Source organism: Pseudophryne corroboree, chromosome 6, assembly GCF_028390025.1.
Source record: "Pseudophryne corroboree isolate aPseCor3 chromosome 6, aPseCor3.hap2, whole genome shotgun sequence".
Lineage (NCBI taxonomy): Eukaryota > Metazoa > Chordata > Amphibia > Anura > Myobatrachidae > Pseudophryne > Pseudophryne corroboree.
This window is the reverse complement of record NC_086449.1, coordinates 590365725-590392815: the sequence shown is the minus strand read 5'-3', so window position 1 is coordinate 590392815 and position 27091 is coordinate 590365725. Positions and strand designations below refer to the sequence as shown.

Here is a 27091-nt window from a genome sequence, read left to right as displayed (position 1 = left end):
TGCGGGTGATATGTCTTTTTTGCCGGTGCAGGCGCAGAGGGCAAAAATGTCGACTTACCTGTGGTAGCCGCCGAGACTAACGCATCCAGTCCATCGCCAAATAAGGCCTCACATTTATATGGGAGAGCCTCCATATTTATTTTGGAATCTGCATCCGCGTTCCACTGGTGAATCCACAACGCCCGCCGAGCCGATACTGCCATGTTAGCGGCTTGTGAACTCAAGAGTCCAATATCTTTCATCACTTCCAGCATGTATGCGGCAGCGTCTTTGATATTCCCTAACTTAAGGAGTATCTAATTTTATCAATCGTGTCAATTTCTGATGACACTCTTTCATTTTTCAATAGCGCGACTCACCCACGCGCAAGCAATTGTGGGCCTGAGCAGCGTACCATTGGCAACATAAATGGATTTCAATGTAGTTTCCATCTATCGGTCTGCCGGCTCTTTTAGTGAAGCCGTGCCAGGTGCAGGGAGAATTACCCTCTTTGTCAACCTGGACAGTGCACTGTCTAACACAGGGGGTGACTCCCATTTTTTCCTGTTCTCCACCGGGAAAGGATAAGCTATCTGAATTCTCTTGGGAATACAAAATTTATTTTCGGGATTCAACCACATCCCTTCAAAGAGTGTATTAAGCTCGTGGGAAGGAGGGTAAGTGACCTTAGATTTCTTTTCTTTATAGAAATAAGCCTTCTCCTGAGGTACAGGAGTGGCTTCCGTGACTTCCAGAACTTCCCTTATAGCCACAATCATATATTGTATATTTTTTGCCAATTTATGATCTATTTCTCTGGAGTCACTATCGTCGACACAAGAATCAGTGTCCTCCATGTCGGTATCAGTATTCACAATATTCGCAAATGGTCTCTTATGTGACCCAAAGAGGTCGCCTGTGGATGGAAGAACAGAGCCCTGAAAAATCACATCTTCCACAGATTTTCTCCAGCACTCAGCATGAGATTCAGACTTATCTAATCTCCTATTGATATGATGCATACTATCACATATTTCTTTCACCCATGCAGGCTCTTGGTGTGCCGGCAGCGCCACCACATTACACTTCTGTGTCCCTAAAATGGTTTCCTCCGGGGAGGAACTCCCTGCCTCTGACATGTCTTACACACGTGTACAACACACACACAGACACACTGGGACTTATAGGGGAACGACCCACAGTAAAACCTGTCAGAGGGACACAGTTTAGGAGCAGTCAGTTCACAACCCCAGTGCCAGTATCTAATGCCTGTGAACACAGAATGCCCACTGACATGCAGCGCTTTTTACACAGTAAAACACACTTGTAAAGCACCAATTTCGTTTGTATCCCCCCTGTTTTGCACCCTGATACTTGTAGTCAGAAGTGAAGGAGGACCAGCGATGTCTCTGCAGCCTGAGGAGAGAGAAAATGGCACTGAGCAGTGTGCTGGCTGCCTGAGGAAGAAGCTCCGCCCTTTTAACCTCAGAAACTTTTCATAATATTTATACTGGCGGGGGTAGGGCTGTGCCTGGGCATCTTATGCCCCCTTTTTGCCAGTTTATAGAGGTGTTTTTGCTGCCCAGGGTGCCCCCCCCCCCGGCGCCCTGCACCCTGCAGTGCCTGTGTGTGTGGGCAGCAATGGCGCACTGCGCTCCCGCCAACCGCGCTGTACCTCCGCCGTCACTTTTCTTGATAGAAGATCTGTCTTCTTCTACTCACATGTCTTCTGACTTCTGGCTCTGTGAGGGGGGTGACGGCGTGCTGTGGGAGTGAGCATCTAGACACGACTAGCATTCAGTACCCTTCAGGAGCTAATGGTGTCCTGTCAGCCAGAAGCAGAGCCATGAAACTCTTCAGGAAGTTGGTTCCTATTTCTGCCCCCTCAGTCCCACAAAGCAGGGAGACTGTTGCCAGCAGTTCTCCCTGAAAACAAAAAACCTAACATAAGTATTTTCAGAGAAACTCAGTAGAGTTCCTCTGGAGTGCATCCAGTCTGCCTGGGCACATTTCTAAAACTGAGGTCTGGAGGAGGGGCATAGAGGGAGGAGCCAGTTCACACCCATTGAAAAATCTTAAGAGTGCCCATGGCTCCTGCGGAACTGTCTATACCCCATGGTGATGAAGTGGACCCCAGCATCCTCTAGGACGTATGAGAAATCAAATTGTAATTAATGAAGGATATTTTCCTCGATTTTGCCTCCTGGCTATGCTCTTATCTTGACAGATGCAGGGCCGGTTCCGGGGCTTCTGGCACCCCGGGCGGCATTAGGGGGCGTGGCTTCATACAGGGGGCGTGGTCAGTTACGCCCCCTGTACTGTTGTAGGATGTGCGGTGCGCGATGACGTCAACGCGCACCACACATCATTACAGTGAAGGTCCTCTCCAGGAAGGGAAATTAGACGCGTAGCGTCTAGTTTCCCTTCACAGCGGGCAGCCCACGAAGGGAAACTAGACGCGTAGCGTCTAGTTTCCCATCACAACGGACAGCGGGCCGCGGCAGCGGGGGGCACCACAGCAGCAGCGGATCTTGCCATGGTGCGGCGCCCTCCGGATGGCGCCGGAGCCCTCTGGAAGGTGGCGCCCTGGGCAAAAGTCCTGCTTGCCCGTGGCAAGATCCGCTACTGGACAGATGCTATGATAATATGGGGCGAATTCAGAGGTGGACACAGATACGGCAGAGCATTTGGGCAGTCGCCCATCTGTGACTTTATCCAAATGCCATTACAAAACCCTGGTGTACTTCAGTGTCATAGGAAAAAGCGGGAGGGGGGGGGGGGTAATTTGTCATTTCCGGGTTGCCCGAAATCCCCCCTCCTCTTGGCAAATTGCTCATCAAACTATGACAATAGCAATGGTATATAACAAAGGCTCTCAAACGCGGTCCTCAAGGCACCCCAATGGTTCAGGTTTTAGGTATATTCATGGCTCAGCACAGATGGTTAAATCAAATTGGTTGAGGTGATAATTAGGTTATGAAGGGAAGGGGGCCCTAGTTTGCACACCATAATTATGTAATGAGGTGCTACTCTGCTTGAGACTTAGGGGGTCATTCCAAATTGATCGCTAGCTGTTTTCGGTCACTGCGCAGCGATCAGGCAAAAAATCGGCACTTCTGCGCATGTGTATGCGGCGCAATGCACACGCGCGTCGTACTATTACAATGAAGGATGTAGTTTCACACAAGGTCTAGCAAAGCTTTTCAGTCGCACTGCTGGCCGCAGAGTGATTGACAGGAAGAGGGCGTTTCTGGGTGTTAACTGACCGGTTTCAGGGAGTGTTCGGAAAAACGCAGGCGTGCCAGGAAAAACGCAGGCATGGCTTGGCGAACGCAGGGCGTGTACGTGACGTCAAAACAGGAACTGAACAGTCTGAAGTGATCGCAAGCACTGAGTAAGTCTGAAGCTACTCTGAAACTGCACAAAATTATTTTGTAGCCGCTCTGCGATCCTTTCGTTCGCACTTCTGCTAAGCTAAAATACACTCCCAGTGGGAGGCGGCATAGCGTTTGTACGGCTGCTAAAAACTGCTAGCGAGCGAACAACTCGGAATGACCACCTTAATACAGTATACAAGGGAAAAGAGGTGCAGGTGCACTATCTCACACTAGCTCAACTTGTAATAACCAATACCCAATGAGAGGATACCTTTGCGCGGTGGGTAAGCTCATAGCCCTGGCCAGGATTATGTTAAATGCCTCTGGTTATTACAGGTTGAGCTAGTGTGAGATAGTGCACCTGCACCTCTTTTCTGTTGTCTACAGTGATCATTAATTTACCTGTGTCCAAGCATGGATATACTTATAACCTGGACCGTTGGGGTGCCATGAGGACCGCGTTGGAACCTTGGTATATAATATGATTACTAGAGCTGCTACCATGTCATGCAGTGTAAGGGATAGAGCAGAGCTGCTGCACATGCCCCGTGGTAGCAGCTTCTTCTATCCAGTTTGTGTGTGGATCTGAGTCCTCAGTAAGTGCACTGGACCAGAGAGCAGCTACCAGAAAGAAGAAATTTTCTCTGTAAAGTGCTGTGTAATATGTGTGTACTATATAAATGTTAATAAATAAAATAATTATTGTTAGAATCTTTCTCTTATATTGTGCCACAGGGTGTCCGCAGCACCGTACATGGATTAAAGAACACAGTTATTATAACCAATGGCGTATCTACTGTATAATGGGTGCAGTATTTGTGGTGCACACAGGGCCCCGGGATCCAGGAGAGCCCATATTGGACATGCTGTACCCATTACGTCTATTATTATCTCTCCAGAGTCCTACGTCAGCAAAATCACCAGTAAATGGCATGGCAGGCAGTTTTCCCTGTGTTTGTGCATGAGCAGTAGGGAAACCACCGGTAAAATGGGCGCCGTGACATTTTCCTGGAGACCTGTGCCTCTTCTAGTAGACTCTAGGACGGGGCACCACTGATGGACACAGCACACGGGCCCCCTCCCCTCTTAATATGCCCCTGTTTATAACATTGCTTTAGCAGACCTCTGGAAATAGCAACACATTTTTTTTTTTTAAGATATTAAAAATTTTTTGATGTAAGCTTACTACGAGTTCATAAGAATTGCCGTCACTATTACAAGATTTCCATATGCCATGTATGAGGCATCGCTGTTATCAGGAGAAGGCTGTTTCCCCCGCACAGTTAAACACTCACTGAACACTTGACAGGACCTGCTGCATTAGCACATGCTTGCTGCTTGTTTTGGTCCAATGTACTTTCTTTCCATAATCACAGTGTTGTTTACTTTCCTGACACTGAGAGCTTGCACGCTTCTTACAGACGTCAGCATTTGTGGGGATTTTTTCCATAGTTCAAAAGTCTCTCCCTCTTTATTCTTCTATCTGCTCCTGTCCTGATGATCACCTTCTCCTCCTCCAGCTACCGTACAGGTTATATCCAGGATGTTCTCAGAGCCAGAGAGAAAGGTAAAACAGATTTTTCTTGTTTCCCCTGGTCTTTGTCTCGTGTGTTCCGTAATTAATACTCTTCCATCATGGCAAGATATATTACTAGATGGCTTTTATGTAATAGCAGTGATGATTTCCTGTTAACATGTTTTATTTTAAATAGTTTGCAATATATATATATATATATATATATATATATATAAAAATAATAAATTATATACACATACACATTTTTGGTAGCGACATATCCTGCTGTGGTAGTCTGCTGATATACAGTATTCTAATTGTAGCTATGCATATTCCCAATGCTGCATTGCTGTAGTGTAGATTTATATTTTGTAGTATGTACAATACATCTTACCTGTGGAAGGTGATAATATAGAGTTTTGGAAGGACAATTGTACTGGAGTTTGATCTCTCACCCAGTCCAGTGTAGTGCTTTAGCATCATTGTAATAGTATAGAACAGCCTCCCACATGTGATGATGATGATGATGATGATGATGCTGGTGCACCCATGGTGCATGTCCCCCTTCTTGCACCTTCCTGCTAACAGTGCTGTCTATATGGAGTTTTATGATTTAGCCCATTGGTGGGAGGTAACTGACCATGACTTCATGAGGTCTGCTTCTTTCCTCCTGTGTATATTCCCCCTTATATGCCCTTTCTAGTAACATAATGTCTATTGGCCTGTACAGCCTACTGTCAGTCCATCATTTGTTAATCTATGAGCACAGTGCACTGCTGCCCTGATGCCATGCAGCACTAAATATGCTTTTGTGATTAGTTGCCGTGTGCACTTTAGGTCTCATTTACAGCTGGACGCACATGTGCTCAGAACATCCGAAAGGAAAAGATGAGCAGAAATAAAGGGATTTACATGTGAATGTGAATGTGTCCAGCTTAAAACAGTAACATCTGTGACTGACGTATGTCAGATGTAGCAAATATATTTCTATACCTACACTCCAAAATAGTATAAGGATGACATGGAGAGAACATTGAGTTAGCAGAGAGACGCAGCTTGAAGTGTAAGTAGTAAATGCTAAAGTCACTTTACCCTACCCAGTATAATAATGTAATTAAGTGTCATATATACATAAGTGTTTAAACAGTGTTAATCAAAAATATGAAAGTCACAATTCCTATATAAAAATGGAGAAATGTGTAAACAAATTAAATCAATTTTTATGAGATTAAATATATATATATATATATATATATATATATATGAAACACAACAATACCCTTATCTTGCACCCAAACAAAAGCAGCACTATGGGAAAGATCCCTGTTGACGGACCTCAATTTCATACACAATAAAACACAATTCCCAAGCACGCTATATGAGACGTATTTACGGTGATTCTTCCAAGGAAACCCACATGGATATGTAGTATACTGGAGAATATTAATAACTGGGGACCTGTAACAGATAACCCCCACCCAAATAGTCACCCAAACAAGAGGCCAAAGACCAATTAGTAAAACATATTAGTTTAATGTCACAGATTTGAACAGACAGATCTTAAAAATAGTTCATTGCACAATATTTGCATATAAAATTATATAAAATACAATAAGACAAAAAGGCCAGAAAGTTAAGTCCAGTATGTTCAATGTATGGTGTTAATTTTAGATACTCCCTCACCTTTTTCAAGGTGTGAGCTCAAGAAGGGAGTATCTTCACAAACTGGATTTGTAGCTTTTGACTGACAGAACCAACGCGTTTCATCTAATTGACTTCATCAGGGGTAGCAATATAGAAATGAAACCTATTTGAAGCTAATAAATTTTGTATATAAGGTATCACACCTTGGGAATAAAAGTTCATCGCTTGTATAGCTCCTAATGGGAATTTAAAATTGTAGCTCTTCTAGAGAGTATTGACAACCATGAGCCAGTGTTGTATTATGACCACCTGAGTATAGTACTCGACTCCTATAACCATAGATATTCCGATTTGAGCTTTAATAACGGAAAAAAAGTGTCAAGTTAGTATAGCTGGTTTAACAGACATAAGCACTGAAACTTCCTCTATAAAGTTCACAAAAAGATCCCTAGTAAGTACAGCAGCAACCATATGTGTGGAAGTAGCTATATGTGTGATAATTTGAATACACACCTGTTTGCTTTTCAACAAATCTCTGAGTGCCACCTCATTTTTTGATCTATCTATCTACATGTATATATATATATATATATATACTGTATATACTGTATATATACAGGGCAATTCAAAAGTCGCAATTACACCCTTTTGTTTCAAAAACTGTGCAGGAAATAGGAAAACTGAATACTCCAGTAAGGCATGGGTGAGGTGGACTATCTTTTAGGGTATGTACCAAACATGTACCAGAATAAAATTGTGATCACAGTAGGTGCGCTTTCAAACAGCGTGCAGCTAAACAGTTGTACCCAATAGGAGGATTCCCCTTACCTCCACCAAAACATATGTGCACAAGAAAAAAGAGAAGGGTAAACTTATCCGGCGCTACTGGCCGGATAAGTTTACCCTTCTCTTTTTTCTTGTGCATATATGTACCAGAGCCGTAACTAGGTGTGTGCCAGAGGGGCATTGCACACAGCGCAACTGCACTGTGGGCGCACCATCTGGCAGCACCACCCGCACGGCTGCTGCCCGCCACCCACTCTCATTGCCTCCTGTCTCCCACTGGCCGCCGCTGCGGTGCTGTCAGAAACCCCCCCTGAGGGAGACGGAGACACCTCTGCCTCCTTGATTCCCGCAACGATGATCGGCGCTGCACTCTCTCTATAGATAGAGTGCTGCGCTGCTCAACACAGCACGCCCTCCCCACCAGCAGTGATGAGGCTATTACCGGGGTCACTACGAGCATGCTGCACGGCACCTCACACACAGACACGGGGGGGGGGGGGGGGAGAACATGAGACCTGGCTGGGGAATCACTCCAATAATACAGAGCGCTGTGCCCGCCCCCTCACGCTGCCCAATCACGGCGCTCCTACAATCCTTATTTGCCTCTAGTCACTTACAGTGTTAACGCTTCCAGTGCTGAGAGTCTGCACAGACTGAGCTGGGTGTAGTGACGGCCAAGGATGTGCCATCGATGGTCTAAATGGTCTAAGACCCTAGGTAGGTAGCCATGATCGATGATGTAGCCATGGGAGAGGGTAATGGGAGTCCTGGCTGTGACACCGACTGCTGGGGCGGGCGACTGAGGCTGTTCTGCATTGGAGCCTGCTGCTATTTTATTACATTCAATTTCAGACGTACTGATGAGACATTGCTGCACCAAACTGTAATGATAGATTTCTGCACCAAATGAAAATACATTTATTTTTAAAATGGCATCAGGTTATTAAATATATTTTGAAATGATTTGCAGGGATTATGACACTGCACCAGAGCCGTAACTTGGTGTGTGCCAGAGGGGCATTGCAAACAGCGCAACTGCACTGTGGGTGCACCATCTAGCAGCACCACCCGCACGGCCGCTGCCCGCCGCCCACTCTCATTGCCTCCTGTCTCCCACTGGCCGCCGCTGCAGTGCTGTCAGGAACACCCCCTGAGGGAGACGGAGACACCTCTGCCTCTGTCTCCTTGATTCCCGCAACGATGATCGGCGCTGCCAGCAGCTCCTATAGATAGAGAGTGCTGCGCTGCTCACAAAGCTCTCCTGCGCTACGGCTGGCAGCTTCGGGCACCCGGCATCAGGGTAAGCGGTAGGACCGGCAGTGGTGGCAGGCACTAAACAGCAATGCACAAAGGGGACGCTGTCTGCCGTAATGTGTAAAAAGTAGAGATGTGCACTTGAAATTTTTCGGGTTTTGTGTTTTGGTTTTGGGTTCGGTTCCGCGGCCGTGTTTTGGGTTCGACCGCGTTTTGGCTAAACCTCACCGAATTTTTTTTGTCGGATTCGGGTGTGTTTTGGATTCGGGTGTTTTTTTCAAAAAACACTAAAAAACAGCTTAAATCATAGAATTTGGGGGTCATTTTGATCCCAAAGTATTATTAACCTCAAAAACCATAATTTCCACTCATTTTCAGTCTATTCTGAACACCTCACACCTCACAATATTATTTTTAGTCCTAAAATTTGCACCGAGGTCGCTGGATGACTAAGCTAAGCGACCCTAGTGGCCGACACAAACACCTGGCCCATCTAGGAGTGGCACTGCAGTGTCACGCAGGATGGCCCTTCCAAAAAACACTCCCCAAACAGCACATGACGCAAAGAAAAAAAGAGGCGCAATGAGGTAGCTGTGTGAGTAAGATAAGCGACCCTAGTGGCCGACACAAACACCTGGCCCATCTAGGAGTGGCACTGCAGTGTCACGCAGGATGGCCCTTCCAAAAAACACTCCCCAAACAGCACATGACGCAAAGAAAAAAAGAGGCGCAATGAGGTAGCTGTGTGAGTAAGATAAGTGACCCTAGTGGCCGACACAAACACCTGGCCCATCTAGGAGTGGCACTGCAGTGTCACGCAGGATGGCCCTTCCAAAAAACACTCCCCAAACAGCACATGACGCAAAGAAGAAAAAAAGAGGCGCAATGAGGTAGCTGTGTGAGTAAGCTAAGCGACCCTAGTGGCCGACACAAACACCTGGCCCATCTAGGAGTGGCACTGCAGTGTCACGCAGGATGGCCCTTCCAAAAAACACTCCCCAAACAGCACATGACGCAAAGAAGAAAAAAAGAGGCGCAATGAGGTAGCTGTGTGAGTAAGCTAAGCGACCCTAGTGGCCGACACAAACACCTGGCCCATCTAGGAGTGGCACTGCAGTGTCACGCAGGATGGCCCTTCCAAAAAACACTCCCCAAACAGCACATGACGCAAAGAAGAAAAAAAGAGGCGCAATGAGGTAGCTGTGTGAGTAAGCTAAGCGACCTTAGTGGCCGACACAAACACCTGGCCCATCTAGGAGTGGCACTGCAGTGTCACGCAGGATGGCCCTTCCAAAAAACACTCCCCAAACAGCACATGACGCAAAGAAGAAAAAAAGAGGCGCAATAAGGTAGCTGTGTGAGTAAGCTAAGCGACCCTAGTGGCCGACACAAACACCTGGCCCATCTAGGAGTGGCACTGCAGTGTCACGCAGGATGGCCCTTCCAAAAAACACTCCCCAAACAGCACATGACGCAAAGAAAAAAAGAGGCGCAATGAGGTAGCTGTGTGAGTAAGATAAGCGACCCTAGTGGCCGACACAAACACCTGGCCCATCTAGGAGTGGCACTGCAGTGTCACGCAGGATGGCCCTTCCAAAAAACACTCCCCAAACAGCACATGACGCAAAGAAAAAAAGAGGCGCAATGAGGTAGCTGTGTGAGTAAGATAAGCGACCCTAGTGGCCGACACAAACACCTGGCCCATCTAGGAGTGGCACTGCAGTGTCACGCAGGATGGCCCTTCCAAAAAACACTCCCCAAACAGCACATGACGCAAAGAAAAAAAGAGGCGCAATGAGGTAGCTGTGTGAGTAAGATAAGCGACCCTAGTGGCCGACACAAACACCTGGCCCATCTAGGAGTGGCACTGCAGTGTCACGCAGGATGGCCCTTCCAAAAAACACTCCCCAAACAGCACATGACGCAAATAAAAATGAAAGAAAAAAGAGGTGCAAGATGGAATTGTCCTTGGGCCCTCCCACCCACCCTTATGTTGTATAAACAGGACATGCACACTTTAACCAACCCATCATTTCAGTGACAGGGTCTGCCACACGACTGTGACTGAAATGACGGGTTGGTTTGGACCCCCACCGAAAAAGAAGCAATTAATCTCTCCTTGCACAAACTGGCTCTACAGAGGCAAGATGTCCACCTCATCATCATCCTCCGATATATCACCGTGTACATCCCGCTCCTCACAGATTATCAATTCGTCCCCACTGGAATCCACCATCTCAGCTCCCTGTGTACTTTGTGGAGGCAATTGCTGCTGGTCAATGTCTCCACGGAGGAATTGATTATAATTCATTTTAATGAACATCATCTTCTCCACATTTTCTGGAAGTAACCTCGTACGCCGATTGCTGACAAGGTGAGCGGCGGCACTAAACACTCTTTCGGAGTACACACTTGTGGGAGGGCAACTTAGGTAGAATAAAGCCAGTTTGTGCAAGGGCCTCCAAATTGCCTCTTTTTCCTGCCAGTATAAGTACGGACTGTCTGACGTGCCTACTTGGATGCGGTCACTCATATAATCCTCCACCATTCTTTCAATGGTGACAGAATCATATGCAGTGACAGTAGACGACATGTCCGTAATCGTTGTCAGGTCCTTCAGTCCGGACCAGATGTCAGCATCAGCAGTCGCTCCAGACTGCCCTGCATCACCGCCAGCGGGTGGGCTCGGAATTCTGAGCCTTTTCCTCGCACCCCCAGTTGCGGGAGAATGTGAAGGAGGAGATGTTGACAGGTCGCGTTCCGCTTGACTTGACAATTTTGTCACCAGCAGGTCTTTGAACCCCAGCAGACTTGTGTCTGCCGGAAAGAGAGATCCAAGGTAGGTTTTAAATCTAGGATCGAGCACGGTGGCCAAAATGTAGTGCTCTGATTTCAACAGATTGACCACCCGTGAATCCTTGTTAAGCGAATTGAGGGCTCCATCCACAAGTCCCACATGCCTAGCGGAATCGCTCCCTTTTAGCTCCTCCTTCAATGCCTCCAGCTTCTTCTGCAAAAGCCTGATGAGGGGAATGACCTGACTCAGGCTGGCAGTGTCTGAACTGACTTCACGTGTGGCAAGTTCAAAAGGTTGCAGAACCTTGCACAACGTTGAAATCATTCTCCACTGCGCTTGAGACAGGTACATTCCACCTCCTATATCGTGCTCAATTGTATAGGCTTGAATGGCCTTTTGCTGCTCCTCCAACCTCTGAAGCATATATAGGGTTGAATTCCACCTCGTTACCACTTCTTGCTTCAGATGATGGCAGGGCAGGTTCAGGCGTTTTTGGTGGTGCTCCAGTCTTCTGTACGTGGTGCCTGTACGCCGAAAGTGTCCCGCAATTCTTCTGGCCACCGACAGCATCTCTTGCACGCCCCTGTCGTTTTTTAAAAAATTCTGCACCACCAAATTCAAGGTATGTGCAAAACATGGGACGTGCTGGAATTTGCCCATATTTAATGCACACACAATATTGCTGGCGTTGTCCGATGCCACAAATCCACAGGAGAGTCCAATTGGGGTAAGCCATTCCGCGATGATCTTCCTCAGTTGCCGTAAGAGGTTTTCAGCTGTGTGCGTATTCTGGAAACCGGTGATACAAAGCGTAGCCTGCCTAGGAAAGAGTTGGCGTTTGCGAGATGCTGCTACTGGTGCCGCCGCTGCTGTTCTTGCGGCGGGAGTCCATACATCTACCCAGTGGGCTGTCACAGTCATATAGTCCTGACCCTGCCCTGCTCCACTTGTCCACATGTCCGTGGTTAAGTGGACATTGGGTACAACTGCATTTTTTAGGACACTGGTGAGTCTTTTTCTGACGTCCGTGTACATTCTCGGTATCGCCTGCCTAGAGAAGTGGAACCTAGATGGTATTTGGTAACGGGGGCACACTACCTCAAGAAATTGTCTAGTTCCCTGTGAACTAACGGCGGATACCGGACGCACGTCTAACACCAACATAGTTGTCAAGGCCTCAGTTATCCGCTTTGCAACAGGATGACTGCTGTGATATTTCATCTTCCTCGCAAAGGACTGTTGGACAGTCAATTGCTTGGTGGAAGTAGTAAAAGTGGGCTTACGACTTCCCCTCTGGGATGACCATCGACTCCCAGCAGCAACAACAGCAGCGCCAGCAGCAGTAGGCGTTACACGTAAGGATGCATCGGAGGAATCCCAGGCAGGAGAGGACTCGTCAGAATTGCCAGTGACATGGCCTGCAGGACTATTGGCATTCCTGGGGAAGGAGGAAATTGACACTGAGGGAGTTGGTGGGGTGGTTTGCGTGAGCTTGGTTACAAGAGGAAGGGATTTACTGGTCAGTGGACTGCTTCCGCTGTCGCCCACAGTTTTTGAACTTGTCACTGACTTATTATGAATGCGCTGCAGGTGACGTATAAGGGAGGATGTTCCGAGGTGGTTAACGTCCTTACCCCTACTTATTACAGCTTGACAAAGGCAACACACGGCTTGACAAATGTTGTCCGCATTTCTGTTGAAATACTTCCACACCGAAGAGCTGATTTTTTTGGTATTTTCACCAGGCATGTCAACGGCCCTATTCCTCCCACGGACAACAGGTGTCTCCCCGGGTGCCTGACTTAAACAAACCACCTCACCATCAGAATCCTCCTTGTCAATTTCCTCCCCAGCGCCAGCAACACCCATATCCTCCTCATCCTGGTGTACTTCAACACTGACATCTTCAATCTGACTATCAGGAACTGGACTGCGGGTGCTCCTTCCAGCACTTGCAGGGGGCGTGCAAATGGTGGAAGGCGCATGCTCTTCACGTCCAGTGTTGGGAAGGTCAGGCATCGCAACCGACACAATTGGACTCTCCTTGTGGATTTGGGATTTGGAAGAACGCACAGTTCTTTGCGGTGCTTTTGCCAGCTTGAGTCTTTTAATTTTTCTAGCGAGAGGCTGAGTGCTTCCATCCTCATGTGAAGCTGAACCACTAGCCATGAACATAGGCCAGGGCCTCAGCCGTTCCTTGCCACTCCGTGTGGTAAATGGCATATTGGCAAGTTTACGCTTCTCCTCCGACAATTTTATTTTAGATTTTGGAGTCCTTTTTTTACTGATATTTGGTGTTTTGGATTTTACATGCTCTGTACTATGACATTGGGCATCGGCCTTGGCAGACGACGTTGCTGGCATTTCATCGTCTCGGCCATGACTAGTGGCAGCAGCTTCAGCACGAGGTGGAAGTGGATCTTGATCTTTCCCTAATTTTGGAACCTCAACATTTTTGTTCTCCATATTTTAATAGGCACAACTAAAAGGCACACGACTAAACCTAGAGTTTTAATCCTGCACCAGACAAGAAAAAATATATTAAGCATAAATATAAGTAATTTAAAGTGGAAACCAGCTAGTATACATCAAAAGGCAAATCCTAGATAAATATTTGGGCTGGAGGTGCTCCTGGAATTAATGAAGAGACTTCACATAAACACTACTTTTGGGGACTAACCCCATAGGAAATTCCTTTTTGGAGCACTCTTTTAATGAAATAATTGTGAAGTTAATGAATAAAGATATGATTTTTGAAGTTAAAACGTAACTTTTATTTCTTACCAAGATAATATAAATGGGGAAAAGGAAATAATTAATATCTATTATACGTGATAATATCCCCTATCATGAAGAAAATCATACACAGATAAATTCCGTTCCTAACATGGAGCGATTAAAATCACAGCTATCCACCAGAGTTAAATTACTGGATGCGTACCCCGATGTGACCTCAATGGCGTAAGTTCTAATTCACATTAGCTAGACTATTACAAAGTCTTAGAACTTACTACATAGTGGTGCGTAATGACATTACTGCAATATTACAAACTTACATTCCTTGTGGACTCTCAGTCACATAAAATGAACAGTTACGAAATGTTAGAACTTACTACACAGCAGTGTATAACAATATGTATACAATATTGCAGGCTAGCTTTCTTCGTGAGTATAATACACATAAATACTTAAATTAGCCTATGTGAGCTACTAAGCAAGCAAAAGATCATCTATGTTGCTCCGCTGTTATTCTGAAAAAGGAGAATGATCTTAAATAAGTTTATATACGGCAAAACATAACGTGTTGGTAAATACAATCAAAAGGGCAGACACCACTACATGATCCTATAACGTTAAGCTTGTAGCAGGATGTATCATATACATAGGTTTAACAGCCTTTTAAACTTGTCCACCTTCAACTATTATGTACATGGGGACAGGCAATAATGCATACTTCCATCATTTTTCAACCCACAGCGGGGTGTCTTATACGCACACAAGAAGCAAAACAGTTTTTTCTTTGTTTGTGGTATATTTCTTAATTGTTGTGCAGATAGAGACAGACAGTAATGCACTGTCGAGGTAAGTACACCTCAATACACATGAAAAGATTAAGAGAATTAGTACAGCATATTTTGCAGATATTCCCATCTGCTGCCCTCCCTCATCATAAGAGCGGAGGATGGGTGAGAGTGGGGATACTGCTATGCTGATAGAAATAAAGCCCCAGTGTCCCTCCGTATCACCGTATCTGGTGTTAGGGAAGCCTTGTTACAGAGTGCATTGCAAGGCTTCGATACGCCACGGGATCGAGGAAACACCTGTGAAAATAGGAAGGGAATATGCTCCCAGGTCCACGGGTACGTGGTGAGTAAAATTTAGTAATTTAAAAGGATATATAAATAGCTCCTAGTTTGGAACACTAAGCATTTTCAACTCAGACCACTAGATACAAAAATCAGATTAAATGTTTCCTTTTTACAAAGCTTTTACATTGAAATGCTACATTAACGAAAGCAAACAGTAATACACATTTGTAACTCAAATCATAAGTGCATCCATATATAGATCAGTATAACTAGTTTGCTCAGAGCATATAAATAATAACAAAGAATGATAAAAATTAGATAGAAAGCATTAGTACAGCATATTTTGCAGATATCCCCATCTGCTGCCCGTCCTCATCATAAGAGCGGAAAATGGGTGAGAGTAGGGATACTGCTATGCTGAAAGAAATAAAGCCCCAGTGTCCCTCCAAGTCGCCGTATTTGGTGTTAGGGAAACCCTGTTACTGAATGCATTGCAGGGCTTAAATACGCCACGGGGACGGGGGGACACCTGTGAAAAAGAACAGCTCAGGAAAGAGTATATTAGTGATTCTTCACTCGCGTGGTGAGGGGCTAATATTGATAATTTGCTCCTACTTTAGGTCACCACCCTTTGGCTCACACCCTAAGTGTAACTACACCAGCAATAAATAGAGTTAACAGAAACCATTTTTAAAAAACCAATGTTAGACTCACTAAAGTTGTTTGACGTGTACAGGAGAAACTGGGGTTAGAGGGACATATATTACCCAGCCGCCGGCCGCGGCTAATGTGTAATTGTGCACGTCCACTCCGTTCTTGTGTCCCGGTTGGAGTATTCTTCAGCTTCGTTCTCCTCCACCTGGAGACTTAAATTGCTGGAATCACATTTATTTCACAAATCGAGCTAGTATGGTTAGTTCGTGAACTAGCAAGTGCAGCGTCCTCCTGCAGAGAGGAGCTGTGTAAAAAATTAGGAGCACATCGGCTATCAGCTGGACGTACGTTTCACCTTCTGGGCTTGATCACCAGCCTGCCGTTACATCCCTGTGATCGCTTATTTAAGGCGTCACAGATCCATTCAGCTGACAGTGTTTAGATTAGATTGGGGGAAAGATCTCGTCCCCTATGTTTATTGCTGCTGCTCAGCAACAAGGCACTCTGTCACGATGGCGATGCCAAAGCTGAGTGAGGGCTCCATACCGGTGAGTGGTATCTCAGAGTTTCTAATACAGACGTCCCAACGCACTTATGTAAACTGTGTCCCACTCACTACCAACTTCAAAAATCATATCTTTATTCATTAATTTATTCATTAACTTTACAATTATTTCATTAAAAGAGTGCTCCAAAAAGGAATTTCCTATGGGGTTAGTCCCCAAAAGTAGTGTTTACAACTAAAAGGCACCTCAGGTAAACAATGGAGATGGATGGATACTAGTATACTTATGGATGGACCAGCGACTGCCGACACAGAGGTAGCTACAGCCGTGGACTACCGTACTGTGTTTGCTGCTAATATAGACTGGATGATAATGAGATGAAATTAATATATATATATATAATAGAGAAATAGAGACCTAGGCGCTACAGTACAAACGTGCGGTGGAAACCGTAAGAAGGAAAACACTCGTTTAGCTCTTTTAAGAGTAGCAGCTCGTAATACAAGATTAGTGTATGGTAAACACATAGAAAACAATAGGTAGTGGAGAATACAAGCGCTAATGAGTGTGATGAAAATTATAACGGAAATGCTCAGGTAGGTTGAAAGGTTATTAATATGGCCTTGGAAACTTATCTGGTAAATCAAAACTTCAAGGCGGTGTTCATCATTTTAGGAATAACATGTAAAAGAAGAAACAGCAAACATAGTGTGTATCGTTCACAAGTTAAAATAGAGCTTTTTCTTCCCCTTGAAGAAGTCCACACTCTGAAGGACGAAACGCGTTAGGACTGTTTGCTGCTGAAACTCCCCTTGATGGACAGATAAGCACTTGAACCTTTTTTATCCTGTACGCATAAACTCTGGCTATCCTGTGTCCTTGGGACAATTGGCTGCTGATTTCCCTATATTTAGAATGGACAGATAAGCTTTTATGATTTTAAATCTTGTACGTGTGTTGTCTAGCCGTGTCTGTATTGTTCATTAAAATCTGTATTTTATGTTGTGAAGCTACAGATTATAATTTTATTGGGAATAGCCTAGTTCCCTAAAACTTGCGCCCTATACAGCGAAAAGCTCTATTTTAACTTGTGAACGATACACACTATGTTTGCTGTTTCTTCTTTTACATGTTATTCCTAAAATGATGAACACCGGCTTGAAGTTTTGATTTACCAGATAAGTTTCCAAGGCCATATTAATAACCTTTCAACCTACCTGAGCATTTCCGTTATAATTTTCATCACACTCATTAGCGCTTGTATTCTCCACTACCTATAATATATATATATAATATCACTAGTACTGCAGCCAGACAGGTATATATATTTATTATGTAATGACTGATGACGGACCTGCTGGACACTGTCAGCTCAGCAGCACCGCAGACTGCTACAGTAAGCTACTATAGTAGTATATATCAAGAAGAAAGAAAAAAAAAAAAACACGGGTAGGTGGTATACAATTATGGATGGACCAGCGACTGCCGACACAGAGGTAGCTACAGCCGTGGACTACCGTACTGTGTCTGCTGCTAATATAGACTGGATGATAATGAGATGAAATTAATATATATATATATATAATATCACTAGTACTGCAGCCGGACAGGTATATATATTTATTATGTAATGACTGATGACGGACCTGCTGGACACTGTCAGCTCAGCAGCACCGCAGACTGCTACAGTAAGCTACTATAGTAGTATGTATCAAGAAGAAAGAAAAAAAAAAAACACGGGTAGGTGGTATACAATTATGGATGGACCAGCGACTGCCGACACAGAGGTAGCTACAGCCGTGGACTACCGTACTGTGTCTGCTGCTAATATAGACTGGATGATAATGAGATGAAATTAATATATATATATATAATATCACTAGTACTGCAGCCGGACAGGTATATATATTTATTATGTAATGACTGATGACGGACCTGCTGGACACTGTCAGCTCAGCAGCACCGCAGACTGCTACAGTAAGCTACTATAGTAGTATGTATCAAGAAGAAAGAAAAAAAAAAAAAACACGGGTAGGTGGTATACAATTATGGATGGACCAGCGACTGCCGACACAGAGGTAGCTACAGCCGTGGACTACCGTACTGTGTCTGCTGCTAATATAGACTGGATGATAATGAGATGAAATTAATATATATATATATATAATATCACTAGTACTGCAGCCGGACAGGTATATATATTTATTATGTAATGACTGATGACGGACCTGCTGGACACTGTCAGCTCAGCAGCACCGCAGACTGCTACAGTAAGCTACTATAGTAGTATGTATCAAGAAGAAAGAAAAAAAAAAAAAAACACGGGTAGGTGGTATACAATTATGGATGGACCAGCGACTGCCGACACAGAGGTAGCTACAGCCGTGGACTACCGTACTGTGTCTGCTGCTAATATAGACTGGATGATAATGAGATGAAATTAATATATATATATATATAATATCACTAGTACTGCAGCCGGACAGGTATATATATTTATTATGTAATGACTGATGACGGACCTGCTGGACACTGTCAGCTCAGCAGCACCGCAGACTGCTACAGTAAGCTACTATAGTAGTATGTATCAAGAAGAAAGAAAAAAAAAACCACGGGTAGGTGGTATACAATTATGGATGGACCAGCGACTGCCGACACAGAGGTAGCTACAGCCGTGGACTACCGTACTGTGTCTGCTGCTAATATAGACTGGATGATAATGAGATGAAATTAATATATATATATATATAATATCACTAGTACTGCAGCCGGACAGGTATATATATTTATTATGTAATGACTGATGACGGACCTGCTGGACACTGTCAGCTCAGCAGCACCGCAGACTGCTACAGTAAGCTACTATAGTAGTATGTATCAAGAAGAAAGAAAAAAAAAACACGGGTAGGTGGTATACAATTATATATATATTATATACAATTATATATATATATATATATATATATATATATATATATATTAAACTGGTGGTGATTAATTAAACTGGTGGTCAGGTCACTGGTCACACTATCAGCAACTTGCAAGTAGTACTCCTAAGCAGACAATCACAATATATACTGGTGGTCAGTGTGGTCACAATGGCAGTGTGGCACTCTGGCAGCAAAAGTGTGCACTGTACGTTAAAATATGTACTCCTGCTCTCAGACTCTAACTGCTCCCCACTGTCTCCCCCACAAGTCAGATATACAGTCACACTATCACTTCAGCAAGTAGTAGTACTCCTCCTAATGCTCCCCAAAATTACTAAAGTAAATACTGTGTCTCTCTCTACTCTAGTCTCACTCTCTTCTCTATAAACGGAGAGGACGCCAGCCACGTCCTCTCCCTATCAATCTCAATGCACGTGTGAAAATGGCGGCGACGCGCGGCTCCTTATATAGAATCCGAGTCTCGCGATAGAATCCGAGCCTCGCGAGAATCCGACAGCGGGATGATGACGTTCGGGCGCGCTCGGGTTAACCGAGCAAGGCGGGAAGATCCGAGTCGCTCGGACCCGTGTAAAAAAAACCTGAAGTTCGGGCGGGTTCGGATTCCGAGGAACCGAACCCGCTCATCTCTAGTAAAAAGGGGATGCTGCCTGCCGTAATGTGTAAAAAGGGGCTCTACCTGGTGTAGTGGCGCTACTGTGCGGCGTAATTTGAATAATGGAGACTACTGTGCACCATTATGAATTGGTATTATTTTGTGGCCACACCCCTTTCCCAAGAAGCCACGCCCCTATATTTTTTGCTCGCGCCTGCGGCGCGTACTGCCGCCGGTTTACATTACGGGGGGGGGGGGGGGGGGCGCCGATGCCGTCTCATGCACACAGCGCTAAAAAGTCCAGTTACGGCAGTGATATGTACCAAACATGGGTGGCATCTTGAAATCGGCCATCTTGAATCTAATTCAGTTTTTTCAAATGGAAAGGGGGTCGTGTACCCAGGGGCGTCTCTAGAAAGGAGGGGACCCGTGTGTAGACTCCGTGTGTGGGCCCCTTCCTCTCCCGTAGCTGTTGCGCCGCTCCTAGCGCTCTGAGCGCTGTAGACTCTGGCACAGTGCAAGTTTCTACAGCGCATGCGCAGGACTCCAAAAAATGTCCGCCAGCGTCATTTTTATGAAGTCCTTCGCATGCGCTGTAGACTCGGGCACTGTGCCAGAGTCTCTAGTGGTCAGTGCGCTAGCAGCAGCGTGATGGCTACGGGAGAGGAGAGGACCCACACACTGTCAGCAATGGACTCCGGAAAGTTAAGTATAGGAGAAATGGGTGCAGTGTGTGCGGTGTGGGCCGCACACACTGCACCCATTATAGAAACGCCAATGCGTGTACCGTATACTGACCACCGGCTGAAATGCCCAGGGGTCTCCACTGGGTTTAACCTGGCACTGCGTGCAGCCCCTTTGAGGTAAGAAGATCCAGGGCCGGTTCAGGGGCTTTTTGCGCCTCGGGTGGCAATAGGGGCATGGCTTCATACAGGGGGCATGGTCAGTTACGCTCCCTGTACAGTAGTAGCGCCGCTGAAATGATGTGGGGTGCGCGATGACGTCATCGCGCACCGCACATCATTACAGTAAATGTAATCTCCACGAAGGGAAACTAGACGCCTAGCGTCTAGTTTCCCCTCACAGCGGGCAGCGGCAGCGGGACAGAGCGGGCAGCGGGAGGCACAGCAGCAGCGGATCTTGCCATGGTGCGGTGCCCTCCGGATGGCGCCGGCGCCCTCCGGAAGGCGGCGTCCCGGGCAAAAGTCCTGCTTGCCCGTGGCAAGATCCGCTACTGAGAAGATCCACATGTAAATACTATAAAATATCGGAGGTTATTAATGAATCACAAAACAAGGATGTTCATTGAATGCTTAACCATTGATGACCACAGTCAATGGTACCATTGATCTTACTATTAATGTTATGAAACCATTGGTGAGAGTTGCTAGCAGCAGTACTTGGCAGTTGAATGGCAATCAAAAGCTGATGTGAATGGTCATACATTCTCTGTAAAGCGCTGCGGAATATGTGTGCGCTATATAAATAACTGGTCATAAATACATAAATAAATAAGTAAATTAATTAATTAATAATAATAATAAATAATCAAAAGAGGAGGGCAGGGCTAAGCACTTTAAAAGTTAAAAAAATAAATATATATATATATAATATATATATATATATATATATATATATAAAAGGTGATTTTTGTTACTTACCGTAAAATCTCTTTCTCTGATTCCATCTGGGGGACGCTGCGACATTACTTGTGGGTTAGAGGTGTGTGGTTGTGGAGTTTGGCACAGAACTATTAAAACCTGACTCCTCCCCCCTCTAACCCCTCCCATCTCCTTCCTGCCTAGCCAGTACCTCAGTTAACGTTTAGCCAAGCCAAAGGAGATAGATCAAATAATTTTAACTGGTTAAACCAGACAAACATCTGGGAGGGATCGCAGCGTCCCCCAGATGGAATCAGAGAAAGAGATTTTACGGTAAGTAACAAAAATCACCTTTTCTCTTTCATCCATCTGGGGGACGCTGCGCCATTACTTGTGGGATTTCCCAAAGCAAGCTAATAAGAGGAGGGAGACGGGGACGGCATAGCCGTCCGCAAAAAGTGACGCCCAACAAAGGCAGTCTACAAACCGAAAGTCTGAAAACTGTAAAACTGTTTAAACGTATGCACAGACGAGCAGGTCGCCGCCCGACACAGCTGCTCTATAGATGTAATCCCGCGAACAGCCCAAGAAAACTCCAACAGCTCGAGGCGAAGGAGCTCGGATCGATTTAGGAATTGAAACATCAGAAGACTGTTTGCTGACCGAAGTTACCCAACGAGCCATAGTGTACTTGGAAGTTGTCCAATCTCGTTTTGGACGCATCAATCAAAAACCAACAAAGCATCCGTTTGATGGATAGAATCCGCACGAGATAAAGAAATCCGTAAGGCCCTAAGGACATCTACAAGTCAACTGGGAATCCTCCCTGGAAGGAAAGGGAGTAAACGCTAGAGGGACGATGAAGAAGTAAACGCTGAAGGGACGATGTCCTGATTAGATGAAACGCTGACACAACCTTCGGAAGGAAGGTTTTGTTCGCAGAACCACCCGATTTTCCTGAAAAACCAACAAGGGTGGTCTGCAAGACCATAGCTTCCAATACAGATACTCATCTTGCGGAGGCAATTTTTAATAGAAAGACAACAGCGGAACGTTCGCCAAAGGCTCAATGTAGATCCGTAAGGACTAAGTTAAAGTCCCAGGGAATAACCGGAGGAACAAAAAGTGGTTAAATCCGCAGAAATCCCTGATGGAACGTGAGAACGTCTGGAATGATAGCCAGTCTCTTTTGAAAAAGAACCGACAAGGCAGAAGCCTGACCCATTTGTTAAGAAAGTCTCAGACCCTTATTGAGACCCTCCTAAAGGAAGAATAACAGACAAGGAACTCTAAACAAATCCGGTAGTAAACCACGCTTTTTACACCAAGCAATGTAAATATGCCACAGTCTGTGGTAATTCCAGAAGCCACCGGCATGAATCATAATTTACACAACAGGACGGGAATAAAACTTTAAGAAAACCAGCCGATCCAACCTGGGTGGTGAGATGTTCCTTGAATCATAAGATGTGGATGCAGAGGGAGTCGGAATGGTTCCCTGATGACCACAGTGCGCAGAAGAGCGTACCACTGTCAGTTTGGCCAATCTGGGGCCACCAGAATGATTGGAAGACCGTCTCTCTAAATGCGTTGAAGCAGACTTGGGATCAGTGGAAGTGGTGGCACATATCTCAGTTGAAAGTACCACAGCGCCATCAGTGCGCCGATTAAAATTGCTTGAGGGTCCTGAGTACACGACCCGTAGAGATGAAATTTATTGTTGAGACGAGACGCCATCAGATCTACATCGGGCATCCCCGACCGGACTACTAGAGTCAGAAACCCCACCCGGTGAAGTTCCCACTCTCCCGGATGCACCGTGTGACGGCTTAAGAAATCCACTTTTCAGGTCTCGAGTCCTGGCATGTGAATCGCGGGTCTGGCCGGAACCCAATGTTCCGACCATAGGAGAATCTGATCGTGTCAAGGCAGATCAGCTTCGAGTGTCTCCTTGCTTGTTTATGTAAGTAACTGCCGTGGTGGTGTCGGACTGAATCCGCACTGGATGACCCTGTACTCTGGTTTGAATCTGCAGTAGTGTCTACCGGATTGTCCTCAACTCCAAGATGTTGATCTGCAACTTCTACTCTTTGACTGACCCAGAACCCCTGAAATTGAAGAGTCTGAAAAGCCGTACTCCAACCTATGAGGTTGACATCAGTAGTGACCATCACCCAAGGCCAAAATGTGAACTGAACTTTTGTTAAATTGGAGCTGTAAAGCCACCAGCAAAGCAACTGACAAGTCTGTACCGACAAGCGGAACAGCTGTAAGTGGAGATAAGTTCCTGTACGAGTCCAACGGATGAGAATCTGCGCCTGAAGGAGTCGAGCATGAACCTGGTATATGGAACTGCCGCGAAGGTTGCCACCATCTCGTCTAACACCTGCATGTATCGGAGAACCGAAACCACCTGTAAATGCCGCAGTGTTCAAATTCGGGACTGTATGTCCTGACTGAGGAAGAAATACTTTCTGGTTGTTGGTATCGAATAAGAGTCCCAGAAAATTATTTTCTGAGAAGGAAGCCAAGACGACTTTTGGACAATTTATTATTGAACCGAATGGCTGTAGAGTCTCTATTGTGAAACGCAAGTTCTGTTGAAGAATCAACTCTGACGGTATCCTGAGTAACAGATCATCCAAATACAGAGTAATGTTGACTTCCTGACACTGCCACCGCATGGTCCATGATCTTTGTGAATACCGGAAGAAGCCGTGGATAAGCCAAAGGGAAGAGTATCAATAGGAACAAGCAGATAGGCGTCTTATGTCTAATGAAGCCAAATATCCCCCTGGTTCCATGGCGATGATAATCGAGTGGATGGAGTCCATTCTGAGCTTTTGTTGAAACTAACAGTCTAGTTTGTCCACGAGTACAATCCCCGACCTCTCTGCGGAGTGGGAACTAGAAAATTTTTACTTCATTTCGTAGAAGAGTGGCTGTTGCATGATGAAAAGCTCGACATCTGGAGGGACCGTTTGGAAGAGAAGAACACACGATATGGGACTGGTTCTCGAGATCTAACGTATATCCTTTGGATATGACCTTCGTCACCCACCTATCTGGTTTCGACAGGAGCCACCCTTCGTTGAACTGTAGTAACCGAGTCCCAACCGTCACTGCTCCCTCCGGCGTCATGCAGTAGGTCTGTCGGAAGGTTTACTTCCACCTCTGAAACTCTTTTCATGGATATGTGGAGACAGCACGAAAGGAATGGAACTACCGCTGTCCTGTACATGAAAAGAATGATCCCTTGTAGTATTCGGTTTCGGAGGAACCGCCAGAAGAAAGGGGCTCCTGCCCTTCTGTAGTAGCTGAAATAATCTTCTTTGATTCCGACCCAAAGAGAACTCACCTTCAAAGGGTACCGCCGCCAAGGTCTGTTTGGAGTCACAGTCGGCATTCCAAACCCGAAGCCAAAGAGACCGTCTTGCTGACACTGTCAAGGCAGAAATATGGGAGCGCCGCGTAGTAGAATCAATCAAGGTCTCACCCACATAAGTAAGCCGAAATTTGTTCTGCTAATTGAATGTCTTCTGATGGATCGTCAGACTGCATTCCAGATATGACCTGTGTTAGTCAGTCATCCGTGGCCCTGAGGATCCAAGCGCCAGCTAGAATCGTGATGAAGAAAACAGATTTAGGCATTGCTGCCATCGTCCTATCTGTAGGATCTTTCAATGTCACCGACTGTACCGAAGGAATAGCCGTAGCTCCTGCTAAATGGGAAATGGAAGAGTCTACCTTTGGGGCTGTTTTCTGTAAAAGAATATAGAAATTTTAACTTCTGAGGGACTTGGGAACGAGAAACCGGCTTAAGTTAGGGCTCCTTTAAAATATCCCTGTTAGTAATAGTCTGACGGATGGTGTCTATCAGCACTCTAACACCTGAGCTATTAGACCAATCACTTTCCCAGACCGAAACTTCGTCCCACTCTGGGTCTACATCCCCATTTTCCCATGGAAATGACTCCAACTCCTCCCCCATAAAGTTATAGCGGGCAACGGTTGTGGCCGTGTTGTATCAGAAAAACTGCCGGCAGAGTTTATAAACTTGTTTAGGGATTGAGTTAAATTAGTAATACATGTGCCCATATTTTTTGAGTCCACAGAGACAGGTCCGCAGAACTTCCCTGTTGGACCACCCCAGATGCACCAGAACATGTCCGTTCACATTGTACGCAGGCAATTTAAACCCCCGAGGGTGTCTTCCCCCTTGTAGATCTGTCTTTTTTTTTTTTTTTTAAACAAATGCACTACCAAAGAACTATAAACACAGTAGAGTAGTGGACAGTATTGTGAAGCATACTGTGTAATTTATATTGAAACAAATACTGTTAACTTTAATAGAAATCCTCTAGGTGACACTAGGATTGAACCCAGGTCCCTCTATACCACAGATCTCTGTATAGAATAACACAATGCCTCCAAAGTATACTTGCTGTTAGGTGATCCCCCCTGAATAAACAGGGTGAGTAGTACTGAAACATTTTCCAAGTTGTGTGCTGTGTGCTGCACCGCGTCCCCCGTACTGCCTCTGGAGAAAATGGCGCCCGGCTCTGTAGACGCTGGATCAGAGTGTGTGAGGTAGTGCAGGGCGGGAATCCCTTCTTTGAAGCAAGTAAGCGCCGGGTAGCTCAGCATAGGCGCGCTATAACCGGAAGTCTGCAGATTCTGTGTTCGGGTAGCGGCTCCCGCGCACCGCTACATACCTGTACAGCGTGTCTCTTCGGGAAGCGGCTCCCGGGTGCCGTTACCTACAGCATCTGTTGTTCTAGCAGTGGCTCCCGCACGCCGCTATGTACAGCGGCTCGATCGGTAGTGGCTCCCGCGCGCCGCTACTTACAGCGGCTCTGTTCGGCAGCATCTAGTAAACCCCCAGGGAGTGACTCACCACTCTCCCGGGCTACTCAGAGGTGACCCCCCCTGTAGCAGAAATAAATGAATGTAATAAAAATAAAATCAAATATATATATCTATATGAAAAATATAGAAAGATATAGGGAAGGATAGACCAATACTGTCAGAGACAGATTGTACCTTCTCACTGCCGACTTCTTAGAAATAGGAATCCAGCCCCAGTGACCGAAGTATGGTGACCTCCAGCGGCAGATTATAGAGTGGGACTTCTATCTAACCCCACTCTAGTAGTACCTGTCACCTGTATACAGGGACTAGGCACTCAAATCATAAAATAAGAAAAAAACCTAACTAAAATCTTCAGAGAAAAAAATCTGTGTCTGTACTCCACAGGCACAAAACAAAAACTGAGGTACTGGCTAGGCAGGAAGGAGATGGGAGGGGTTAGAGGGGGGAGGAGTCAGGTTTTAATAGTTCTGTGCCAAACTCCACAACCACACACCTCTAACCCACAAGTAATGTCGCAGCGTCCCCCAGATGGATGAAAGAGAAATATATATATATATATATATATATAGAGTAGCCATCAGATCACAAAATGCCTACTCCAGAGTGCAAGAGCAGGTTTACACCATCCAAGCATCTTCATTTTCATAGCCCTGTCTGCATTTCTGTCTCAAGCAAGATGATCTCATTTCCATTTAGCATTTTGCACAGAAATGTGGTACATCCTTTCAGTGTGTAAAATGGGATTACTGAGGT

General features: G+C 45.5%; 2 protein-coding genes across 2 annotated transcripts in view; one reads left to right on the top strand and one right to left on the bottom strand.

Moving 5' to 3' along the window:
- Window positions 1-5338, bottom strand: part of LOC134933046 (uncharacterized WD repeat-containing protein alr2800-like) — a 182106-nt gene extending 176768 nt beyond the window's left edge. Inside the window, exon 1 of the mRNA XM_063927991.1 lies at window positions 5267-5338. The gene's annotated coding sequence lies outside the window, so the exon portion shown is untranslated. The remainder of the gene's footprint in view (window positions 1-5266) is intronic.
- RGS14 (regulator of G protein signaling 14) overlaps window positions 4518-27091 on the top strand; it is a 215909-nt gene continuing 193335 nt past the window's right edge. The window contains exon 1 of the mRNA XM_063927993.1: window positions 4518-4923. Coding sequence (XP_063784063.1) covers window positions 4900-4923 — 24 coding nt within the window. The 5' untranslated portion in view covers window positions 4518-4899. The remainder of the gene's footprint in view (window positions 4924-27091) is intronic.